The sequence below is a fragment of the Takifugu rubripes genome, chromosome 4 (assembly GCF_901000725.2).
Source record: "Takifugu rubripes chromosome 4, fTakRub1.2, whole genome shotgun sequence".
Classification (NCBI taxonomy): domain Eukaryota; kingdom Metazoa; phylum Chordata; class Actinopteri; order Tetraodontiformes; family Tetraodontidae; genus Takifugu; species Takifugu rubripes.
Genome location: NC_042288.1, coordinates 9,606,932 through 9,629,161, shown reverse-complemented (window position 1 = coordinate 9,629,161; position 22,230 = coordinate 9,606,932). Strand labels below are relative to the sequence as shown.

The window sequence follows — 22,230 nt, the reverse complement described above, 5'->3', positions numbered from 1 at the left end:
CTGATGATGGTGAACGCGTGACATCAGCAGAGGACGCGTGCCAGCAGTTTTAATCATTTTATTGATTTGTTCTTATACAATATCATACATACGCATTTGTACAAGAATTCACAGGTGAAGAAATGATGCAGCTGCAAACATCCACAACAAACCTATAAATAAATAAATAAAAATGACGCTAAACAAAAATTCATTTAACAGAAAATGGCATCACACCGGGAAAATAAAAGTTTAAAACTAAAATAAAAAAATGATATTTCAATACCCGATATGTGCTTTTCATCTCAGGAGAACCCTGTGAGGTTTTAAACCACATCCCAGAGTCCTTTGGTGCCGAGTGGAACCGCTCTATCGCGCTATGAGTGACAGGAAGTCGGCAGGGTTCGTTTTAGTGTTTCAATAATTGACCAGAGGTCAAAGGTTAGAATGAAGCTAAAATACCTGAAAGGTGACCAAACTTGAGACCCTGGCTGTAGGAAGTCAATTGGCCAACTGGAAAGACTTGGCGTTAAAATAAGGGGGACCAGGGGCGTCACAGGTGCTGCCAGTCAATGGTAACCAGCGTCTGGTTGGCTTCCTGGGCGTGTCCGATAACCTCGGCGATGCCGTGCTGATGCCACAGCCGCTCAATCTTCTGGTAACGCTCCAAACAAAGATGGAGGGGATTCCCACGCCTGCACAAAGAAACAGATTCAAAAGGAAAGTACTGATCAGGATAAATAGACACTCAATGGCCATTTTATTAGGTCTCACCTGATCAATTGCTTGTTAACACTTGTAGCTAATCAGTCAATCACATGGCTTAGTGCATTTAGGCATGTAGACATGGTCAGGACAACTTGCTGAAGTTTAAACCGAGCATTAAAATGGGGAAGAAAGGGGATTTAAGTGACTTGGAAGGGTGAAAGGCTGGTCTGAGTATTTCAGTAGCTGCTGATCGACTGGGATTCTCACACACAACCATCTCCACTTTACAGAGAATGGTTCCAGAAAGAATAGTGAGAGGTCAGAGGTCAGACTGGTCTGAGATGATCAATAACCACTCGGTACAACAGGAACCTTGAAGAAGCTGGGCTACAACAGCAGGAGACCACACGGGGCCTCTCCTGTCAGCTAAGAACAGGGAAGTTCACTGGTTTCTGGACCATGACAACGACGAAGGCAAAAACGTTGAAACTTTCAGAAGCAACATCTACCCAATATAGCGGTTATTCGTGTATATATGCTGAGGACGTGTCAGGGACGAACAAAAAAGTTCTCACAAAGATAGAAGAACAAACTCACTTGAGTCCCTGGTCTGTCTCTCCGTAATCATCAAGATATGGAGGGGGATAGAAACAACCTTTGGTTTTACCTGCAACAAACAACACCTGGCATTCTCTCACCCTGCACACACACACACACACACACACACACACACACACGCACACAGATTAATTTTGGGGTGGGGAGGTAATTGTGTGGGGTGTGGGGTGGATGACACGGTACCTGAGGAAGAGTCCGAGGCCGGCTCCACAAGTGAAGGTGTGAGCGGTGCAGGCGCCAACATCCTCCCCGTCCACCTCCGTCTGACAGCAGTAGCTCTGAGAACAGAGCAGAGAACCACACACCAGACACAGAGTCGGAGCTCGAGACTTGTCTCCACCTGACCGAGGGCACCTGCGATCAAGAAACGGACGGATGAGACACCAGACGGAGGCAGGTGACAGAGGTGAGAGACACAGGTCGGCGGCAGGCGAGGTGCAGCTGAAGTGTTACAGTAAGAGGGAATAACAGGTAGACTGACGTGAAACTGGAAGCCTGGTTGATCAGAACACTGTAATCCTCCGGCAGGCGGATCAATCGGTTCGACTCTCTGGGAAACCTGATGATGATTCCACCCCCCTGCAATTGTTGTCTCACACCTGGATGAGAACACCATCTGTGGCAATCAAATACAGATGCATGATGACTGATCACAGATTCATTGGGAAACTTTAACTTGGTGGGTGTGTGTGTGTGTGTGTGTGTGTGTGTGTGTGTGTGTGTGTACCGGTGTATGAGCGGCTCCAGCACTGTGTGTTGGCTGTGGTACAGCTGCAGCAGGTTGGAGGGCATACACAGGTAGCTGCAGAGCGCCTCCCACTGAACCGGACCTGAAACTACATCTGAACGGTAAGAGGACCGCGTTCACGTGACCATTTTCTCATTATTGTATGTTTGCAATTACCCAGCAAGTCAGCAGGAGGAGTGGTGGAGTTCAGATAGTGGAAGAAGAGGGCAGCAGATCGGAGGAAGGGCAGCATGCCGACTTTAATGCAGTGAAGCAGCTGCCACCCAGAGGTGACATCACGTAGGACACTAAAAAAGACAGTGTAAGATTAGCATAATAAATCCATCTGGAACTCTGTATGTTTTGGGTTTTGTGCTTCTGTGCATGTATTTGTACGGAAGCGATTATAATTTTTGGGGTATATTTATGTCTGTATCATAGAGAAAGATGAATTATACAAAATCCTTATTCAGCATCAGTTCTCATCCAATCTCATTTTTTGGGAGGACATAATCTCAGATTTATTATTACTCTTAATCATTGGTTACATAATAACAAGTGTGTGTACTGACCCGCCCAGGTGTTTCCTCAGTGTGTTGTAAAGCTGAAACGTGAGCTCCTCCTCCTCTGAACCGATGCTGTCCTGATCCATACACACCTCATCTAAAGACACACAGGTAGAAGAGAAAAGGTTTGGTCTGGGTACCCACTGCATGAATGTGCATGTGTGTGTATAACCTGTGGTAGACGTGAGTAGGATCTGAACCAGATGAGCCACGGTAATCAGGTGTAGGAGATGGAGATGGGCGGAGTCTATGACAGTATTCCCCGACTGGTCCAAACAGTGAACCGAGCTGTAGGATAACACGCCATAAACCTGGAGAGGCAGAAAACTGGAGTCACACAAGATTCACGCTGCCAGCTGTACACATATGGACACACTAATGTGTAGGGTCTCCTGCTGTGATCACATACAGGATCAGCTCATCCAGGAAGGGCAGTGCAAAAGTAAACTCTGAAAGTGACTCTCACCAGGAGGTGAAACATGTCAACGTCGAGGATACACGGAGTGTTATCCACCTGGGAATCTGGAACCAGGACTGCAACAGACACAGACAGTAAACAGACATTAAGTGTCTGGAAACTTACAGATTCTGATGACAGGGACTCAAATACAAGCACAGGTATACTGATAAACACTAATATATAGTTGAAGTGTGATGGGCTTTTTTATTCTGATTGTGAGGATGTTTGAGTGAGCTATGAAACATCTAAGGATGTTCTGCGTGCGTACCTGCAAACAATCTGATGAAGTGTGTGTGTGTTGTTTTCATAGGAACTGCAGTCCAACAGGCAGAACTAAACCTGGTCAGGGAGCTCAGACAGTCATCCTGGCGCACACACACAAACACACACACACATACACACACAGAGTTAAGTAGTGCATCACAACCTTCAGATCTGTTTGGTGTATTGATGAATTACCTGTCGGCAAGGTAAACTTCCAAACAATGGCTTCTCCTCATCCATTAGGAGGCGCTCTGTAAAGAAACACCATCAGTACTCCAGCTGTCGTGTGTGTACTCTCTGTTTACCTGTGACCTCTCAGGTGTGTGTAAATACCTATACTCTGGATGGTGTAGGCACAGGTGGACCAGATCAGCACTGGGATTCTCTGGTCCTGTTCATTGGGGTTGACATTCAGTCCCACTTTGTAGGTGGACAAGCTAAAGGTTGTGATCATCTCATTGATGCTGCTGGAGAAAAGGTTCCTGAAGGAGACAGAGAAAATCAGGATTTTTTGACTAAAGTTTACTAAATTAACTGCACCAATAGCATTGATTGGGATCACGGCTGCTGATCAATACGTACTGCGGAGTGAAGTCCACACAAAATCCAGGAACTGCGAGCTGTGCCCCCTCAGTGATCCCTGAAACAAGTTTACAACTTTGACATTGACCACTTGTCTATTGGGAACAGCCATTAGCACTTTCCAATGAGGAGGAGATGATGGGCACCAACCTTTAGAGGACGTCCTGTGGAAAGCATGAAGTGCTACTATCTGTTGACTGGACATTTTAAGCCACGCCTCCAAACTGGGATGACTGACACTTTATGAAACAAAAGAAATAGTTAGGCTGGAATCCTCCACACTTAGATCTGCTGAATCAAAACTGTAAAACTCCCACTACAAACAGCGGGTGTGTTGTATTATGGTCTGGCTGAATTGCCAAGGGTTTGTAAGGGGATTGTAATGTTAAAATCAGTTTAAACTCATGTCTGTTATGATGATTTAGATACGTGCCTGTGATCGGGTAGGTGAGTGTGTGTACCTGTGGTCGGGCGTCTCTGTGTGTGGTAGGAGAGGGATCACAGTGTTACTCAAACATTCACACAGGGGACACAGGAACTCTCCATTTTCAACATTGTAGCTTGTGTGACCACGAAGACGCTGCTGACGTCTTTGCTCCTTCAATTGCACAGCCTCAAAGTACCTGAAACAACAGACACACTCATTGTTTAGTGCTACGTTTGTGGTCCCTGAATGGATGGTTTGTGTGCAAGTGTCTGCGCTGTTTCACCTCTGCCAGCAGCTGGCGTGCATGATGTGTCCACAGCTGGCAGTGTGAATTCCCAGAGACAGGTCAGGGTGCATGAACAGAGGATCGCGACGTTCTAAGACATATTCACACACATCTGAATCAACACCAACACTGATTGGCTGCTGCTCTGATGACATCAAGATGCTCTACTCACCTGGGTCAGGCAGGGTGCGTTGGCGGTTTTTGGACAGAACTGTTGATCTTTGGACAAATGCTGCCAACACCATTGCTCTGCCTTGACCTCTGACCTCCTGTTCCTCCTGACACAGAATACAGGTCACTGGCTCTCGCCGGTCAGCTCCACCCATCCGCCTGGGACCTACACACGTCTGTGAAACAGATGATGGCTCTGAACTGGGAGCACTGGAGGAGAGAAGAGAAAAGGGAGATAGAGAGAATTATTTATGAAGCCACCGCCATTTGCTATGACATCACCAAAATCTTGAAGTAACTGGATCTGGTCACAGGTGACTAGGTGTGGTTTTGTGTGCACCTGCTCCCCACAGGTGTTTTCACCTTGCACACGCAGCAGCAGATGTAGAGGCCTCCAGCTCCTCCAGACTTTGCTGGAACAGCTCTTTGTTCTCGTTGATGAAGTGCTTCTGCATCTCTGACATCTGAGCCATGATCTTCTCTCTCCTCAGTCGAGCCATTTCTGCCTTTCTCTTCCTCTCCGCCTTGTCTTTATCTCTCACCATCTGCAGGGACCCCAACAGACCAGTGTCAGAGGTCATCAATGACCGGTTACCGTAAGGAGGAGTTAAAAGACAGTACCTCCTCTGGACCTTGTTCTTGACTGATGGGTGCGGCTGATGTGGAGGCTGTTCGTTCTCTCGTGGTTTTGATATTTGACACCATCTACCACAAAAATGTGAATCAGGTTTAATGTAGAATTTCAAGATCTCAGCCGATTGACATTTGCCGTTTTCCTCAATCATAAAAAAAACGACGAGAGTGGAGAAAAACAAACTGTGTTGCTACTTAAACTTCACATCTCCAATTCCCTGATAAAGGTTCCTATGTATTAAAATCCTTACACTTCACTGTAACATCAGTATTTACCTTCAGGATCCATGTGATCATGTCTTTGTGGATTTCCAGATGTGGAGCATTTTGCAGACTCTCCAACAGAGCCAGAATACTGCCTGATGGACTTGGAGCTGCACCAGGACCTGCGCAGGGGTGGAAACCCGGTTTAATGTTAGAACATCGCTAGAATATTTAGATAATATGGCTTTCGTGTACTGACGTGTGATCTTGCATGTGTAGTTAAAGGTAATGTCATCTTCTGCGCTGCTGTTCTCCAGTTGTTGATGCTCTTCCAGAAGAGCTAGTCCCACCAGATGCAGTACCTGTAGACACAAGCACAGTGTTTTAGGGTGTGGTGAAACAGCACTTTTCACCTGTAGAAAACCTGAGCTTGTTTTACTTATAGAACCTGGTTCTATTTCCTCAGAGCCAGCCCGAATGTGTCTTACCCTCTGCAACATAGAGTCGGTCCAGCTGCCCCCACTGGGCTCACCTGCCCACTGCAGCACAGCCCCCTCTACAGCCAACAACACATCACACTGCAGCAGGTTCACCAGGCTACCAAACAGAGGACAGAGTGGGGGAGGGGTCGGTGGGGGCAGGGCTGCTCACACACACAAAAAAACCCAAAAAACACACACAATCATTAAAAACAACGAAAATAAATACACCAAGCCACATTTATTCACATTGATTAAATTATCTGAAGATGTGCTGGTCAGACAAGAATGTTTACCTGAATCCTCACTGTTCTGTCTCCTCAATTTTCTCTGAGTGTCCTCAGCCTAAAACACACAGCAGATATTAGTGCAAGCATCAGTTCTAACTTAATCAACAACTATCATCAATAACCTCATTGATAAGTGAATCCATCACTTACCTTGGATTGATCGGCTCTGCTGTAGTGATGGAAGTACAGATTAAAGTGTTTGTTTAACTCAGGTCGTAGTTCATACAGACCTCGACCCGTCACACCTGGTTTCCTGAAAACAGTAAAGTACACACTCTACTACACTGTGTAGAAACTGTGGCTAGTCAGGCCTGTTGTATGACATGAGAATTTACGGTATTTAAGGTGGACTGACAATTGTCAATGTGTCAGACTAACTTGAATAAGGCCACAGTGTCGATGACTTTCTCCAGACCTGTCTCCTTGTTACCCTGAAGAGGCAGATAAATGGACCAATTGAAAGCATCAATCAGCCAGACAGGTGAAAAAAGCAAGAGGCAGACAGGGGTCTCACATTCTCTGGAAGGGCCTTGACTAGCTCACTGTGAGCCATCGGTCTGATTGAAAGCTGATGAATTATTTCTCTTCTGACCTCATCAAAGGGTTCCACCTGACCAATACCTGACACATAGCGCTCACCTGCACAGACAGAAACTTAGATGATCTGGAACATAGATTTTCGGTCCATCATATACGACCTGGCTTACCTATAACCATTATGATGAGGTGTAACATCTCCTCTACCAGAGTGTTGTTCTGCTGCACCACATCCTGTCAGACACACACATTGACCTTTAATCAGACTGCAGCCTGAGCAGAATTAACCAACAGCTATTGTGTCTAAAGCATCATTACATGTATTTCCAAGTAATCCCAAGCACGTATCTTAAACTGGGTCACTATGACACTCTAAAATGTATGAAACATGGAAATATTAAACTGTGATGGTAAAAATATCATGCAGCTCTAGCTTCTGGGATGTAAGCAGGCTGAAAGAAGAGTCAGCACTAACCTTGTTTGCTTCTCTGTATCTTTTTCTGCAGTCTGCAGAGCTGAAGATGTGAAAAAGTTCAAATCGATTCAGAACAATCATCAGGAAGTGGTTGGGTTCCATCATGGATGCCCCCACCTGTTTGACAACAACCAGAACTGATTTAGGGAAAAACCTTACCTTTTATAAACTGTTAACATGTACATTAACAGCTATTCTCATAGACTCAGAGCTGTGTTAAGTACTGTATTGATAATGCATTTATACCTGCAGCATGATGACGTCTTTGTCAAACATCTCCACTCTGCACTTCACATTGTGATAATAATAAATCTGAAACACAAACATGTCAGTTTGACAAAGCTCTACGGGTAAGAGTTTATTGTGATCATGCTCAACTGCAGCCATCCGTGACAGAGCCGTCAACAGATGAGCCCACAGCGGCAGAACAGACTGCCAGGGTCACGTACCTGATTGATCAGAGAGAAACCATTTCTTCTCCACATCCCAGCATGCACCTGGGCGCAGAGCACAAGGCAGCGAAGGGGAAGCTCAATCAGGAGGGGGGGGCTGAGTTCTCCCTAACAGGAAAATGAACAAATTAATACAAAGACACATTCTGATACAGATCAAAGAGACAGAGCAGAAAGAGAACTGACCAGGGGGAGTTGTTCTGGGAGACGAGATGTGACCCCAGTCCTGCTGAGGAGGACGTGAAGCCCTGCAGGAAATCAAATGGTTTATCTTCAACCGTCCAAAAACAAAACATTAACAACTTTTTTGGCTGTCCATTGTGTGTACCTGCTAACAGTCTGCAGACAGGCAGGTGTATGGACACTTTGTCTTGGGACACCTGGTACCTGAATGTGTCCACACTGTGACCTGCTAAAGTCAAGCTGATTGGCTGCTCACCATCTAGAAGGCCACTCAGACAGTGACTGAGCGTGCTCAGACACCTCTTATAAGCTTCGATCAGCACGCGCTCCTAACACACACAAAAGAGAAAGGGTACTTGTAATTTTACTAGTGGACAGTAGCAGTATTGCTTTCTGTGCCGATGAGGCAAAAGACCTCACATGCCCAGTGCCAAGGGTCACAGCACAGAAGAGGATGCGGGTGTGACACCAAATATTGGACTCTCCTTTAAACCCTCGCCACAAGGTGCTGATAAGCCATAGGAGCTTGTTCAGAAAAAGACTGATCCATCAGGCCCCTACACCTGCAATTGATAACCACTGTTCAAACTACTTACAATAGTTTCTGTGGGTGAACGGACACCGGGTGTAAGTGACAGCTAGACCTGTAGGGGGTTGGATTTGTGTAATGTAATGCAAAGGAGCAGCCATTGCTGCCTGGCTTTCCAGTGGGTAAAAATCTTTCAGAAACTTTTAGGCTTGATTTCTCCCTAAACTTATTTGAGGAGCGTCCCCATTCTAATGGCCATATCTTCTTCAACTATTTTCAGACATGTTCTTACATGTTAAGCTGGCTGGAAAGTTTATAAGCTACACCTTCATAAATAACAAAATGCAACTCAGGAGACTCATCCCTGGTTTTTCCTCATGGCTGGGCACATTTTAATATATTGTTAATTTACTCACATCAGTAGAGCACCAGTCCTGGATCATGGAGATGATATTAGTGAGCTTCATCTGCAGAGTAAATGCTGCCTCCCACTCAGGTTCCATTTCTATGTGCTGTCCCACCTGCCTCAACACCGGGTCCATCCCCTGAGAGACAAGACACATCTGTGAGATGGATGCACTCAAACTCTCCCCGTCTACCTGTGCAGGGAAGCGGGTCTTCTGCTCTGTTACCTGCATACACTTGAGCAGCTCCAGAAAAGCATCGAGACCTTCTAGAAACTTGATTCTGAGCTGATCGGTCCAATCAGATGGACGACTGATCAGGACGTACCTGAACACGATATACAAATTTCCAAATGTAGCTGCAATATCACGCAGAACAAAAAAGACGTGCTGATGTGTGCTGTTCCTCACTTCAGGTCACCAATCAGACTCTGGACTCGTCCAAATTTAAACGCCTGCTGGGCGGTGTAGCGGTCAAACTGGAAGCATCCATGCAAGTCTCTGTGACGCAGATGATCGACAAACGTCCTTATGATTGTCTTCATCAAATTCTCCTCCACCATGAGCATCCGAGCCTAAACACACATTAATATGCAACGTTATCGATTGATTTAGATACCAACGCAGTTGTTGCTTAATTGTACTCTTGTTGCATTACAGAAGATTAAAGAGGTGAAGTCCTGGAAAACATGTCATCGACTTCACACACACACACACACACACCACATAAATTGTTGATAAATTACTGTTGTGGCAGTTTAAACTTGAATGCAGTTGATGGGTAAAAAGCAAACTTCATTGCACTGAACGCATGCTGTGATGAGTGCCGATGCAGCTCAGCTGTGGCATGATGGGAAATTACCTAATCCCCGAAGACAAATGCACTGAACTCACCAGGGATGGAACGGTGAATATTTGTACTGACAGGTCAGTGATGGAGAACTCACGGTCGTGGTCGTCTCGCACGTAGTCATTCTGCAAGCGCTCATAACTCTACCAGCAGGAGAAAGAGAGAGCGAGAGGAAGAGAGAAAGAGAGAGGGAGAGAGAGAGACAGGTGTGTGGGGAGGTGCAGAGGAGGATGAGGAGTACTCACCAGGGTTGGGACAGTGAAGAGCTGAACTGACAATGACGTCACAGACACCACTCTCTCGTGGTCGTCCTCCATAAAATCTGTCTGTAGGTGTCTGTAGTTCTGGGGGGGGGGCAAAATTTCACCTCTGGGTCAGAGGTCACTGCTGGAAGGCCGATGCCCCCCCCAACCCAACCAATCGCAGTCTCCCCTCATCTCCCAGTACATCAAATCCAGTAAAACAAGCCAGTACGTAAACCAGTACGTCCACCACTATGGTGGTCATGGTGAAAATGAATCACCTGAGTGGCTACTGACCAGGTGGCATTATTGTCTGATGGTGAGTGATAGAGCTGATACACATGACAAGTGACCTCACTAATGACAGCTTTGGCAGATGGCATCACTGATCAGTGCAGCACTCAGTCAATCTCGGGTGCCATCGATCAGGTGTATTTGTCAGTCGATCACCAACTGTCATACACGGGAACACTTGTCAGGGCATCAACCAGGCATGTTGGTTATTGCGTTGATCAGATTTACTGGTTACTGAGCAGGGATACTGGCCGGCACACAGGGGGCGATGAACCAACTTTGTGGCTAAAACTGGAGGCATATAAAACAAATGTAAGTATTGATCAGGTGTGTTACCTTGGCGAACTGAACAGCAAAGATCTTCTTGTATTTCAGGTCCATGAGGAGGCTATTCATCAACAGTTGGTGGTAGATGTTTCTTGCTCCTGCAGCAACAAATTTATCACAGTTACTCAAATTAGAGAGAAGAAGGGTTCAAAACTGTAACAGTTTGTGTATACCTTTCCACATCTTGGAGTCATTGAGCATCAGCTGATCGACCAGTGAGGAGCTGCCACCCTGAGGTCCACTCTGCAGACCAACCTGACACAGAATCCTACGCAGACCATCTAGAATGTTCAACACAGAGAGAACCTGATACAAGGACCCGCATCGAATCCTAGACTTGGTCTAGGCCATTACACAAAGAGAGAGATGCGTGCTGGGTAATAAAGTCCAGATGTACCAGAGTACTGGATGATCTGTCCCAACCAGCTGAGGGTCTTAAGCGCGAAACACTGATGAGCAACCACAGATGAGTGCATCACCTCCACCCGGAGAGGCTTCGACTGACGACTGGTGTTCCTCTATCGCAGAGACATAGACAGACATGCTTTTTTCCCCCCAGCGAGCAGTTAATACAAGTTGCAGGTTTAAAAAAAGTGATGCTCACCACAATGACAGACTTGGCCTGTTCACAGAACTGGAAGTCTCCGTATCGAACAGACTTCCTTCCCTGCACATACATGCATTTATTGTTCAACAAACCTGCAGTGTTATGCTCTTGTTGCTGTATGACAGACATCATATTTTGCATATCTGACATATTAGGACACCCTTTTCAATGTACAGTGGTGGACAAAATTAACGGAACACTTGCATTATTTAGGAGGTCTGAGCTTTTTGTTATTTGCCCATTAAAAGAAGCGTTCTTCTAGCCATTTCCAGAAGAACCTCTGACAGGAGGAATCTGCTGGCACACTGAAAATAATAGAGTGGCCTCCTCAAAAACATGATCTCAAACCCTTCGAGCAGCTCAGTCAGATGCTCCAATAATTTTGGCCCCCACTGTATGTAAGAGGACACTGTGGCAGGAATACAGATAAAGGTTGTACTGACGTCTCTGTCCACGGTGGTGGCGAAGCTCACAGCTTCTTTCTGGCTGCAGTTGACAGCTTTCTGCAGAGTGTAGATCACCTGCTCATAAGTGTGGACTTCATCATTGAACAACATGCAGTAATACGTGTCTCCTCTGTCCCTGAACACAAAAAGAAGTCATAATGAGAATAATGACCCGACAGCTGTGAAGGCAGCTGTGTGCATTTGTTCATACGGGGGCTCCAGGCCGGCAGGTAGCTTGTCTGCTTGTTCCCAGGTCAGCATGTCCACCGCGTACTTCAGGATGATGGCGAAAATACTGTAAGCACGGGTCACCAGGTCAGCGGGAAGCTGAGCTACAGGGTCCTGATGAGGACAGAAAGAACAGTGTGAGACACGCACACACATGCACACACACGTTAGGTCTGTGGCTAACCTCCTCAGTGTCTCTGTTCTGTGCTGTCGGTGTGTGTTTCTGACAGTAAGGACCCTTCTTCCATGCTTCAGAATCTCCACAGTCACAAAAGCCTCCACCTCCCGACGTGGTCATCTACAACACAAACGTGCACATCAACAACGCATCACATGCGGCTGACAGGTAACCAGCACCATCACAATGACAAAAGGAGAAAAAGGGCATACTACAGACTAAAACCTGCTGCAAATTAGATGCAGGTTTAATGTTGTATAGTCAATAAATCATCATGGCAACTACTGCTAAATATTGTATGTAAATATTACAGAACAGTTTACAGCCAAATAAGACTTAGTTTAACTGGCTTTTTAACAAAAGTAAATAGTGATCTAAAATCATGGAGAGAATATAAAAGTTATTTTGTTACCCGACTTGTTCAAGTGACATGACGAAGCATTGTTTTGTGGGTGTGTTTGTACTCACTCTGTATCTATGCGTTTTGTGAACGCTGCCCAAGAAACACTGCATGCACAGAACACAAGTTGGATCAGCTGCACACTCCCTAACACACACACACACACACACACACACACAGACAGACAAACAGATTATATTCATATAGGTGTATAGAAGTGGGTCCACAGTCTAATGTATTGTCATTGATGTTAAAATGGTCTGTGGGCAAAAACAAACCAGGACAATTGTGTGCACCAAATTTTGAGTCATAAAAAGTAGAACAAAAAATGTTTTATTTTTCTATGAGAGCCCCACCTTTATTCTGCACCACTGTATAGAATAAAGATAAAACGGATCTGTGGTGCGTTACCTGCAAGAGTAGGTGGGTTCGCCCACTTTAAACACATGTCCACACAAGGGTGATGGTTGGTTCTTCTCTTGCAGGAGGGCCAGTCCCGAGGCTGGCTCTTCCCCCAGAAGGAGCCACTCCAAAGGTGCCAGGAGAAGCAGTTGACAGGCCAGATCCTCCCTCTGCTCCTCTCTGCTGCTGCTGCTTGCACTTGGGCCCAAACAGAAGATTCTCGGTACATAAACAGCCAGGTGAGCGTACACCACCTGTTGTAGGTCAGCTGCCAACTGCCATCGCTGAGGAGAGGAAATAAGAAGAATTCATAATACCATTCAACCATCATTCAACGTACTGCGCTTCACCTCTGTGCAATACTGCATACGTCACTATTACCACATTGTACCTTATTAAACTGTATTATACAATACCTGTGCTGCCTTTGCTAAACCTCAGAGGTCATGGGCCCATTAATCAGCTTTCTGATGTTTCCTTTGGCCCACTGTGAAACACTAACTTGGGTGGCACCTGACAATGAGAGCAGTAGGCTGCCAACACTGCCAACAACAGGGTAAGACATAGAATTATCTAAGTTCCACCCAACAAAAGGGGAACTATAAGCTGGTACCATATATAAAACACGCAACAATGTAAAGTAAATTTAAAATTGCCATCCCTCTTACTGAAAGCATACACCTAGCTGTGACCTAAAATTAATATTAGCATTAGCACATGTCTGAAAAATAGGTCACGGATTCAATGACCAGGTTTATCCTCCCGATGGCACCTGCATACTAAAGAGGCTGAATAATTAATGCTGGGTAAGTTTCTCATTAGGAGTTTTAGGACCAGAGTGGTGTCCGATTTGGGCTAAAATAAACAAGCAGTTTGAGCACAACGTTTGCACACAAGCGGAGCACAAGTGCCGGTTGATGTTAAAATAAAGTTGGTGTATCCCAACTTTATTTTACAGCAGAATCATCGTCCGGGGACACCAGCCGGTGGACAAATGTGTCCGTATTTCACGTGTCAACAGCTGTAACACTTCTTACATGTTATGTCGCGAAGTCGAAATAAGCGTGCTCCTGGCTCGTTTCATGACGATAAAGTGAAGTTGGAGGAAAACATTTCCAGGGCCGATTAACAGGAGATTTCCGGTTATCACGTGAATAACCTGCCGTTGTCAAGGTGGCTCGCACTGTCACACACAACATCTGGGCATGACGTGCGGATTTTTCAATCCGAATAGCGCGTTTAGCTTTAACATTAGCTGTGTAGCTGAGCTGGGCTGGGGAAAAGAAGCCGAACCAGAAGCAGCTTAGAGCGCCATGACGGGTCGTTTTGCCGGGATGACAGCACGGCCGACGGCTGATAAGAAGGATAGTTCGGTGAGCCACTTACCGCCGAGGTGTCTTTGGCTGAAAAATTCAGGAATTCAGCACTTAAAGTGGACGGTGAATCTCTGTCCGACTCTGCGGCCGCCATCTTCCCTCCTTCTGCTCTACGGTTGTTGCAGGAAGAAGAACTCGGAACCGGAAATGATCAACAGCTGGGCGGTCGCAGCGGCCAGACTGGTTGGTCTTTTATAAGTTCTGCTTCTTCACCCTTGGCTACTTTGAAAGTGTTAATTCCTTATCGTTTAATGCAAAATTTTAATGAGCTTTGACTTTCAACCATTTCCGCATTTTTGCGGTCAAACCTTGGTAATAGTCTATTAGCATCATGCTAACCTTCAACATTGATCCGAATACAATTATGGATTGTTAGCAAGATAAATTCTTTTTAAAAATAGATTTTAAAATAACACCATAACAACAAATAATATGAAAACCATAACAAAATTTCAATGCATCAAAACGTTTATTAAACATTTTATTACATATTAGTGCAATTATGATCAAGGATCAGATGACAGTAGATAAAGCCTTAGCTAGCTGAAATAGCTATAGAGTCGTGATATGTTGATATGTTGACACCGCCCCCCCCCACCACCACCACCAATCCTCTACATCTCTCATTTACTTATCATGGATACATTTGAAAATGATACATTGTCTCCAAATCTTCCCAAAGATGCTGGGTCTGTCAACCAAACCAGTGATCTCCCATACACTCCCTGTTCCAGAAGACTCCACACAGCCAGCACCATTCTGCCTTGCACAGAGGACACAGCATGTGCATACAGCCACCTGCAAGGGGAGGCAACACATGAATACACCAGGCAGAACCATTCTGGTTGAAAACTGTTGGAAGAAACTGTGTTTATACCATTTCTCTCCACAGGCGCTGAACACTTTGGGCAAGGTTTAGTTGATTCCTGCAGGAGGAGCAATGAGGCTCGATCCCATCTCCCTCTGAGAGATGCCCCTTCATCCACTACAAAATCCTAAGGAGAGGGAGGAAAAAGTATATTATGTGTTAAACCGTATTACAAAAATGTTATCTCTAAGATAGAATAAAAAATTTTTTAATTTTGAATATTATATGTAAGGGTATCACTGACAACAGTAGTCCGGCCAGAATATATTTTGAAATTCTCATTTCAAAAGCAAAGATTTGCAGCACACAAGACATGTCAATGTTTACATTTTGTGTTTCCCAATCACAAAGTCAGTGGTGTTTTGGGAACCAGTTTGATAGTTACCAAATGTGTGACAATACTTAACCTAAAAGGTGTCGTTATCATTCCCAAATATGTCATGACAAAGGGTAAAATCAAGGCTCTTTAATGAAGATGCCTTTGAAAGATGACTCAAATGTGATTGCAGTTTTGGCCACAAACTTACAAATAGCTCCATTAATGATCCACTAATATCCTTCCTGACTGGTTAAATAAACTCACCTGTGAGCCTTCAGCAGTGGTTTGGGACTGTGTTGCGAGACACCCCCCCTCATGGTAGCCCTCCCTGCAGATTCTGCAGAAGACAAAACCACAGCCGATCTGTCTGTCACACTCCACCCTCCTGCTGTCATCAGGTGGGACAAGCCCCGCCCCACACCCAGGTGAGGGACACATGAGTCCCCCGCTCCTCAGCAGGCATTCCTCAGCACCATACTGGAGGTACCGATCATACTGAGACACAAACACATCTGACATGAGTCAGGAGAGGGAGCTATCAGTGAAAAGAAGCTGTCATCAGACTAGTTCAAATATTTCACAGATTTACTATGTCTGCAGAAAAGTAGAAACCCGACCTGATGTTCTCCCAGGATCCTAAAGTGATGAACTTCTTTAATGAGAGAGTTGATGCAGCCAGCTGTAGACACATAAAAAGGAAACCTCATATAATTTTTTCAGCCCCCTGCAGCATATAAGCGATATAAACATGTAGAAGTGTGATACATTTAACAACATGTAATGGTCTATGTTACCAGCACATGGCAGCGAGTAGCCAACATCAGGATCATAAACAAACTGTCTCTCATTTAGTCGGACCTGACAGTAATGACGGAAACATTCCAGACAGATCACATGACGCTCTAAACACTCAAAGACCAAGACCACATCCCTGAAAGAGAGAGAATAGTTAGTGTGTACTCAGCATAAAATTAAATTGAGAACAGAATTTTTTGACAATTCTAAATTTGCTTTTGCAGATTGTTTATAGTTAATATTGTACAGTGTAATATTGACAGTGTGTGAATGTTACATGACATCAGTGCAGGCAATGCATGGAACATCTCTGCTGTTGGTCATAATGAGGTCGAGGGCCACAGAGTGATCATTATCTGAGGTCGGGTGTGATGCACACTTCATGTAGAACTCCTATGTGAATATAGAAAACATGAGATATTATCTGTGACTCACACCCTCTTTGTTTTTCTCACACAAACACATGTTCCAATCATTTTCATTTCTTATTTTGCTGCCACACATTTGTATCTCCACCCACTTACAGCTTCAGTGCCATGACAACCATCTGAATGACACACACCGTGAACACGACTTTGGAGGAGAACATCATCCCAGCAGGATGGACCCTGACAGAGAGAGGATACATCACGATCATCATCATCGTCTTGTATCTTCCAGCGTTTGTAAAAACCTGCAATACTGCAGTATATTTATACTGTGGCAGCAGATCATCAGAGTATAAGCACTATTTTGTGTGAGTAGAAGTACCCTGCTGAGCGTCAGTGTTGCCTGTCTACAGCTTCGGCAGCGAACTCTCAATTTTCCAGGTTGGACCAACTTGCAGCTTTTACAGTAGACAAAGAATGTGCTGCGAGGACGCACGCCTATTAACACAAGTTCAAACACCGTCAAAATGCTACTTCAACCTACACAACTGATAGACCAATGAAGACTGTTGCAGCACAATTAATAGTAATTCATCTTCCACCACTTACTGTGGTCTTTTGCACCTGCAGACTGCAGTACTGCTCTATCATCTGCACTGTCTCCTCCCAGTGCTGCTTCTGCTCCTCCTCCTCCAGCTGTTGCTCCCACTCCTTCTGAATCATTCCTCTCTAGGATCACACCCAATGTAGAAGAGGTTGTGGGAAGTCGTGAAGCGCTAAGGTCCAATCTAGTCAGGCTGTCATGATTCTCTTCCTCTCCTTGGGACAGATGCTCTGGCAAAAGGAGGGTCTTGTAGGAAGAGGAAGCTGGAGAAGGGACAATAATGTGCACGGTGCTTTGTTCTGGGAGGTCACAGCCCTGAAAAGAAAAAGTGATGTTAAAGTAAAGGTACAGAGTTATGAAAGAGTGAGGTTGGGATTAGGTTACCTGCAGTGTAGAGGTGCTTTTCAGCTCTCTCCCAGCAAAAAGAACCCGCAGAAGATCTGGCTGAACTCCCTGCTGCTGACCCACCACCTCCTTCAACTCAGCTACAGTGGCCTCTTCCTGCAGCTCTACGACCACTTCTGGTCCCAGGTTATACCTCACAAACACTGAGGACACATATTTTCACTTATTTACAGGCCTAAAACCCAATTATCCTGACCCACAATCTATTTTATTTTTAATATATACTGAACTGCTACCTGATTTTACTGACATTATGGGGAAATAACATCTAGTTAAGCCAAGTTAAAGACAATTACAAGGGCACATATTAAACAGAACCACTCCTCACCCAGGACAACCAGGGCCCCAGCAAATAGAACCTCACAGGTCCAAATTACAGGTATATAAACTCAGAAATATCAGGTCAGTGGACTCTATAGGAACCACATTATAGCCACGTTAAATCCAGCAATATCCGATTAATAGTAAGTATAGTCGTGCAAAACGGTTTAAAGATCAGAATATGCATATGTGTCAGGCCCATAAACCCAAGGATCACAGATTCATAAGTACTAGGCAAAACCGAGTTAGAGACCAACATACTAAAGTGGTTACTACCAGTTAAGAGTTCAAGACAGGTACAAGTACAACTAAGTAAAATCAGTACCAGTAGAACCAGGTTATGTATGGTGTCTGTTTTACAGTAAAAGCGGATTTGAGGCAAGTATAGTACTAACAACCAGTGAGCTGGTTAGCATAACCAAAAATAACTAAACACCTGTGAGGTTATAAACACCTAAAACTCACCGATCATCAGCCCCGTCGACCTTCGTGGCTCCAAACGTGTTTACAGTCGGCCTGTACCGATGCATAATGGGTACTGTAGTCACAATCAGACTACAAACGAAACAACTACGTTTTCAAGAAAACTACAATTTAGTCGCGTAGACATTACGTAGTTTCAGCACCGGAAGTGGATACCCCTATGAATTTTAATAAATTTGTTTTCTTTTTTCTCCCCGTCTTTGTGTGTTTTTGTGAGGGACAGCCGAGCGAAACCTGACGGACGCCGTTTTTCTCGGCTATCGGTATCTTTTCGAGGCTACAGATGGCGGACAGTCCGGACAGCAGCGGCTTGCAGCGGACAACAAGCGGCAGCGTTGGGCCGCCGGTGGTGAGACGTCCAGCAGATACACACCTTAATGATCCACAGCCAATCGCGGATCCCATCACGGTGTTATTGATTAACGTCAATGATCAGAACTAGCACTAAATGAAACGCTTAACATGCACTTCTAATGTCAACAAGCTGACGTCCCACTAAACTGTTAATCATTAAATATAGGATGATTAAAAGTGGCTTTTAATTAGGACATACTCGTTGCAAATTTTACATGAAACAGTCAGGGCACTACAATTGATCAGTCGAGTTCCTGCTTGGTCCGCCACATATCAAGCCAATCTTGATTTGCTCATTTCTATATTTATGAGGGGATTAAAATAAACCAGTTATTCCAATTCCATTTCTTTCCAACTACCGGTAGTTATACGTTGGATTCCAAGAATTTACACTTACAACAATCGCAAATTTAGTCTTGGCATGAAGACAACTAAGTATAATGAAAAAACTGATGATGGTGCCCATCAAACAGAACCCACATTTTCTACTGGTGTATTGTTGCAGTGTAGCCCGTAGGAGGCGCTATAGAATCATTGACGTCAAACTTCTGAATTGGCTACGGGCGGTGGGGCAGAATCTCCCTGGGGGCAGGGGCTCATCTGTATGAACTTTGCATGTCCTCTCCATTTCTCCAGCAACCTCCCCCAGTCCAAAGACAATTAGGGATAGGTTAATGACACATGGATGGAGGGATGATGGATGGATGAATGGGATCTGTAGGCTGTTTGTGTCTGATGTCCATTCCCTCTTAAACCATTCTGTCATCTCCATGTTGCCAGAATCAGTCCTGTATCTTCTATTAAATTAATTAGTTTTGCATCAAACATCTCTGATGCTGACCCCTTTCCTTGCAGGTGGTGAAGGTGGAGTCGGGCGTGTCATCTCTGTCCCCAACTCACACCAGTGAGCTTTACTTCTTGCGATCGCGGGTTCGGGAGCTGGAGAGAGAGAAGGCTGAGCTGTCGGCAGAGAACCAGAGACTGAAGACCATGCTGGTCCACGGTGAGTCCAGATCCAGTTTCCGCAGTCTGGTACCATTCAGTTCGCTGCTGTGTCACCGAAGGAAAGGTAAAGCTGAAGTTAAAGTAACACTGAAGTCCAGGCTGCTCACAATGTCTTAGAGTCCAGCCTCCTGACTGTAACACTAAAAGAATGAGGTTTGCTCTTCTGTCTAACTTTGTTTGATTTCACACTTCATTTTCACAAACGAGTCTCAGATTATTTGTGTTAATTTTCTTTTTGGGTTTGGGTTGTTTTTTGTTTTTTACTTTGTGTCTGTGTTTCTCAGAAATCCCTGGACTCCTGTCCACCATGTGGCAGACACTGGGCCAGGCCAACAGCCACCATTCCATCCCAGCACCAACCAGCAGGAGTGACAACTATCCCCTATACTTGCATCAGCAGCACTCCACCAATCAGGACGTTGAGCTACGCCCTCAGGTCAACAGCCAGCAGCTCCAGGAGGATCTGAGCGGGGACATTTTTGAGTCTTGGGGCCCGCTGGGCTCCGAGGACGAGGAGATGCCAGGGGACCTCGGGCTCGGAAGCAACATGGGAGAGGAGGCGCCACTCTGTAGTCAAACCAACATGGAGGAACTGAGGAGGAGCTGCTCTGAGAGCCAGTGCACAGCAGGGAACATTAATGGACATGTGAGTAAAAGGGTTGGCAGCAGAACTGAACCGATCAATGTTTCTCATCGAAACACTTTAATTCACCATTTTATCAGAGACTAAACTTTGAAATGATTTCACCTGGTTTCCATCCGTCCAGGTGAGCCAGGTGGAGGTATATCCGGGTTCTGGTGTTCTCTGTGACATCCGCTCCTGGCAGGCAGCTAATCAGGCACAATCTCCCACGGCAATGGCACGGACGCTGCTGATGGGCGTGTTTGATATGAACACGCTGATGAACAGCAACCTGCGAGGTGGAAGAAGCCGCCGACCTGCCTTCCAGCCTCAACGCAGCGCACTCGATCCGCACAAGATCAACGCCATTTTCAGTGAGTTCTGCAGATTCATCCACGTGTTCTTTTGATCTGAGGTCCGTCTGAACGCCTGTTCATCCTTCCTGTTTCTTAGATGCCATCTTGGCTCGGTTTCCTCTCGCAAAGAAAGGAGTCATTGGCTCCGGAATTAACTCCAAACTGTCAGAGATCCGATTCCGCTCTCGAAGAGCCAACAGAGACCCCAGATTTCTCTGATGGACGGCTGCATTATTCCTCTACCACCAAACACAATCCAATGAAATGTAGCCTTGTTGGACCAGTGAGAAATTTATAAACTTCTGTTTCAGTTTAAAGCTGGTTTTAACGGCGGTGAACAAGTCGCCATAGAAACCTGATGGAAAGCTGTAAACCCAGTAACTGCCTCCAAAATGACCTCACAGACATTAAAGACGGACCAACAATTCTCAGAGAGACTGAGAACAGCTGCACATAGTGTAATCCAGTGTGACTACAGCTAAAACAGAACGCAACTCCGAGATACTGTCATCAACCTGGTAAGACTGCTAACAACCCGAGAGACTGTCGACTCTGCAACTATTGACACTAAACTCAACGGTTTGTTGACACCAGTCTGTGAGACTGGCAACACTCGCAGTTGTTTCAGAACCGTTTCTGAAGTTCCTCCTGAGCTGAGAAACTCCATGTTTGTTTTATAAATGAAGTAAATAGGGAACCTGGGAAAGAGGGATAACCGTACCCCATTTCAGAAAGTGAGTGGAGTCAGTTATCATGGTTACTCACTCTAAAATAAAATACTGCATAAAAATTATTATGTGCTGTAAATAATAATGGAATAATTTAAATGTCTGACCCCCTGTAATGAAAACAAGGTGACAACCAAACCTTCGTTAGAAAATAACAAAGAAAATGGTTTCTACAGAACTACAGTTAGAAGACCTGTTAAGTGATTATTAATTGTCCTTATCATACCCTCTGTTGTACTGGCTTTTAGCTGTTGTGTGGTGTTTGAACTGCATGAAGATTCCTCTCCTTTTCTAAGCTGCCGTTGCCATGGAAATGGCCAGATCCAGTTTCTGAGTTCAATTTTGAAATCCAGAATTTGTTGAGCTTCACTTCTGAAATGGATCCCTAACAACAACCCCAGAGGATGACGACAACGCCTGATACTGACGACAAATGCTCACTCGTGTCTTTGTGTCCTCGATGATTTCGTACTTTCAGTTTACAGATCTGTCGTGTTGTTCTTGCACTTGTTATTTGTATCCATGTTGAGTCCATTTTTAAAAAATTGAATAAATATTGGTTCAAATGTGAAAGTAGCATCTTTCTGGAGGATGAGCTGACAACAGCGATTGGCCGATGAGTCTGTTTGTATCAAAGAGAACCGGTCGTTCTATAGTTTTGCTTTTGAGTACAGTTAT

At 45.0% G+C, this 22,230-nt stretch overlaps 3 protein-coding genes and 1 long non-coding RNA gene across 6 annotated transcripts; 2 read left to right on the top strand and 2 right to left on the bottom strand.

Annotated features, from left to right (window-relative positions):
* Window positions 1-43: 43 nt before the first annotated feature.
* On the bottom strand, window positions 44-14,491 carry ubr2 (ubiquitin protein ligase E3 component n-recognin 2). Of its 3 annotated transcripts, XM_029835072.1 has the most exons (47): window positions 14,335-14,491; window positions 12,958-13,232; window positions 12,615-12,693; window positions 12,153-12,266; window positions 11,952-12,082; window positions 11,738-11,876; window positions 11,292-11,354; window positions 11,085-11,205; window positions 10,861-10,968; window positions 10,697-10,785; window positions 10,070-10,168; window positions 9,869-9,967; window positions 9,386-9,549; window positions 9,203-9,302; window positions 8,987-9,115; window positions 8,187-8,370; window positions 8,045-8,106; window positions 7,856-7,966; window positions 7,653-7,718; window positions 7,407-7,523; window positions 7,102-7,165; window positions 6,909-7,033; window positions 6,773-6,825; window positions 6,545-6,647; window positions 6,401-6,449; window positions 6,114-6,268; window positions 5,885-5,987; window positions 5,698-5,807; window positions 5,410-5,493; window positions 5,152-5,333; window positions 4,790-4,998; window positions 4,615-4,708; window positions 4,366-4,527; window positions 4,055-4,143; window positions 3,905-3,962; window positions 3,656-3,804; window positions 3,518-3,573; window positions 3,327-3,423; window positions 3,065-3,132; window positions 2,771-2,909; window positions 2,605-2,695; window positions 2,210-2,340; window positions 2,033-2,141; window positions 1,787-1,921; window positions 1,489-1,659; window positions 1,285-1,386; window positions 44-674 (listed from the first exon to the last, which is right to left on the bottom strand). In XM_029835072.1, the coding sequence occupies exons 1-47, from the start codon at window positions 14,416-14,418 to the stop codon at window positions 533-535; spliced, it is 5,364 nt and encodes a 1,787-aa protein (XP_029690932.1). In that variant the 5' UTR covers window positions 14,419-14,491; the 3' UTR covers window positions 44-532. The 3 variants fall into 3 exon arrangements, with proteins under 3 accessions (XP_029690932.1, XP_011601497.2, XP_011601498.2); XM_011603195.2 differs by lacking the exon at window positions 9,869-9,967; XM_011603196.2 differs by lacking the exon at window positions 10,070-10,168.
* Window positions 14,116-15,180, top strand: LOC115249531 (uncharacterized). The gene is made up of 3 exons (XR_003888209.1): window positions 14,116-14,321; window positions 14,450-14,507; window positions 15,007-15,180. It is a non-coding gene; the product is annotated as an uncharacterized lncRNA (long non-coding RNA).
* On the bottom strand, window positions 14,775-18,605 carry prkn (parkin RBR E3 ubiquitin protein ligase). The gene is made up of 11 exons (XM_003963932.3): window positions 18,470-18,605; window positions 17,663-17,826; window positions 17,284-17,593; window positions 17,057-17,172; window positions 16,831-16,914; window positions 16,584-16,699; window positions 16,306-16,442; window positions 16,129-16,190; window positions 15,776-16,006; window positions 15,202-15,319; window positions 14,775-15,122 (listed from the first exon to the last, which is right to left on the bottom strand). Exons 1-11 carry the CDS (start codon window positions 18,474-18,476, stop codon window positions 15,019-15,021), a joined length of 1,449 nt encoding a protein of 482 aa, XP_003963981.2. The 5' UTR covers window positions 18,477-18,605; the 3' UTR covers window positions 14,775-15,018.
* On the top strand, window positions 18,532-22,125 carry LOC105416350 (uncharacterized). The gene is made up of 5 exons (XM_011603198.2): window positions 18,532-18,836; window positions 19,697-19,844; window positions 20,131-20,492; window positions 20,614-20,842; window positions 20,922-22,125. Exons 1-5 carry the CDS (start codon window positions 18,771-18,773, stop codon window positions 21,041-21,043), a joined length of 927 nt encoding a protein of 308 aa, XP_011601500.1. The 5' UTR covers window positions 18,532-18,770; the 3' UTR covers window positions 21,044-22,125.
* Window positions 22,126-22,230: the final 105 nt, after the last annotated feature.

What these genes read in the sequence shown, in the direction of transcription:
- ubr2 (XM_029835072.1), bottom strand. Translation starts at nt 14,418, where the DNA reads ATGGCGGCCGCAGAGTCGGACAGAGATTCACCGTCCACTTTAAGTGCT. An exon ending in AGGACTGGTGCTCTACTGAT is followed by an intron (nt 8,371 to 8,986) that starts GTGAGTAAATTA and finishes TGTGTGTGTTAG; the next exon opens with GAGCGCGTGCTGATCGAAGC. An exon ending in TCAAGGCCCTTCCAGAGAAT is followed by an intron (nt 6,826 to 6,908) that starts GTGAGACCCCTG and finishes CTGCCTCTTCAG; the next exon opens with GGTAACAAGGAGACAGGTCT.
- prkn (XM_003963932.3), bottom strand. An exon ending in ATTGCCTGCACTGATGTCAT is followed by an intron (nt 16,443 to 16,583) that starts GTAACATTCACA and finishes TCTCTCTTTCAG; the next exon opens with GGATGTGGTCTTGGTCTTTG. An exon ending in CTACTCGCTGCCATGTGCTG is followed by an intron (nt 16,191 to 16,305) that starts GTAACATAGACC and finishes ATGTGTCTACAG; the next exon opens with CTGGCTGCATCAACTCTCTC.
- LOC105416350 (XM_011603198.2), top strand. Translation starts at nt 18,771, where the DNA reads ATGGCGGACAGTCCGGACAGCAGCGGCTTGCAGCGGACAACAAGCGGC. An exon ending in GAAGACCATGCTGGTCCACG is followed by an intron (nt 19,845 to 20,130) that starts GTGAGTCCAGAT and finishes TGTGTTTCTCAG; the next exon opens with AAATCCCTGGACTCCTGTCC. An exon ending in CAAGATCAACGCCATTTTCA is followed by an intron (nt 20,843 to 20,921) that starts GTGAGTTCTGCA and finishes CCTGTTTCTTAG; the next exon opens with ATGCCATCTTGGCTCGGTTT.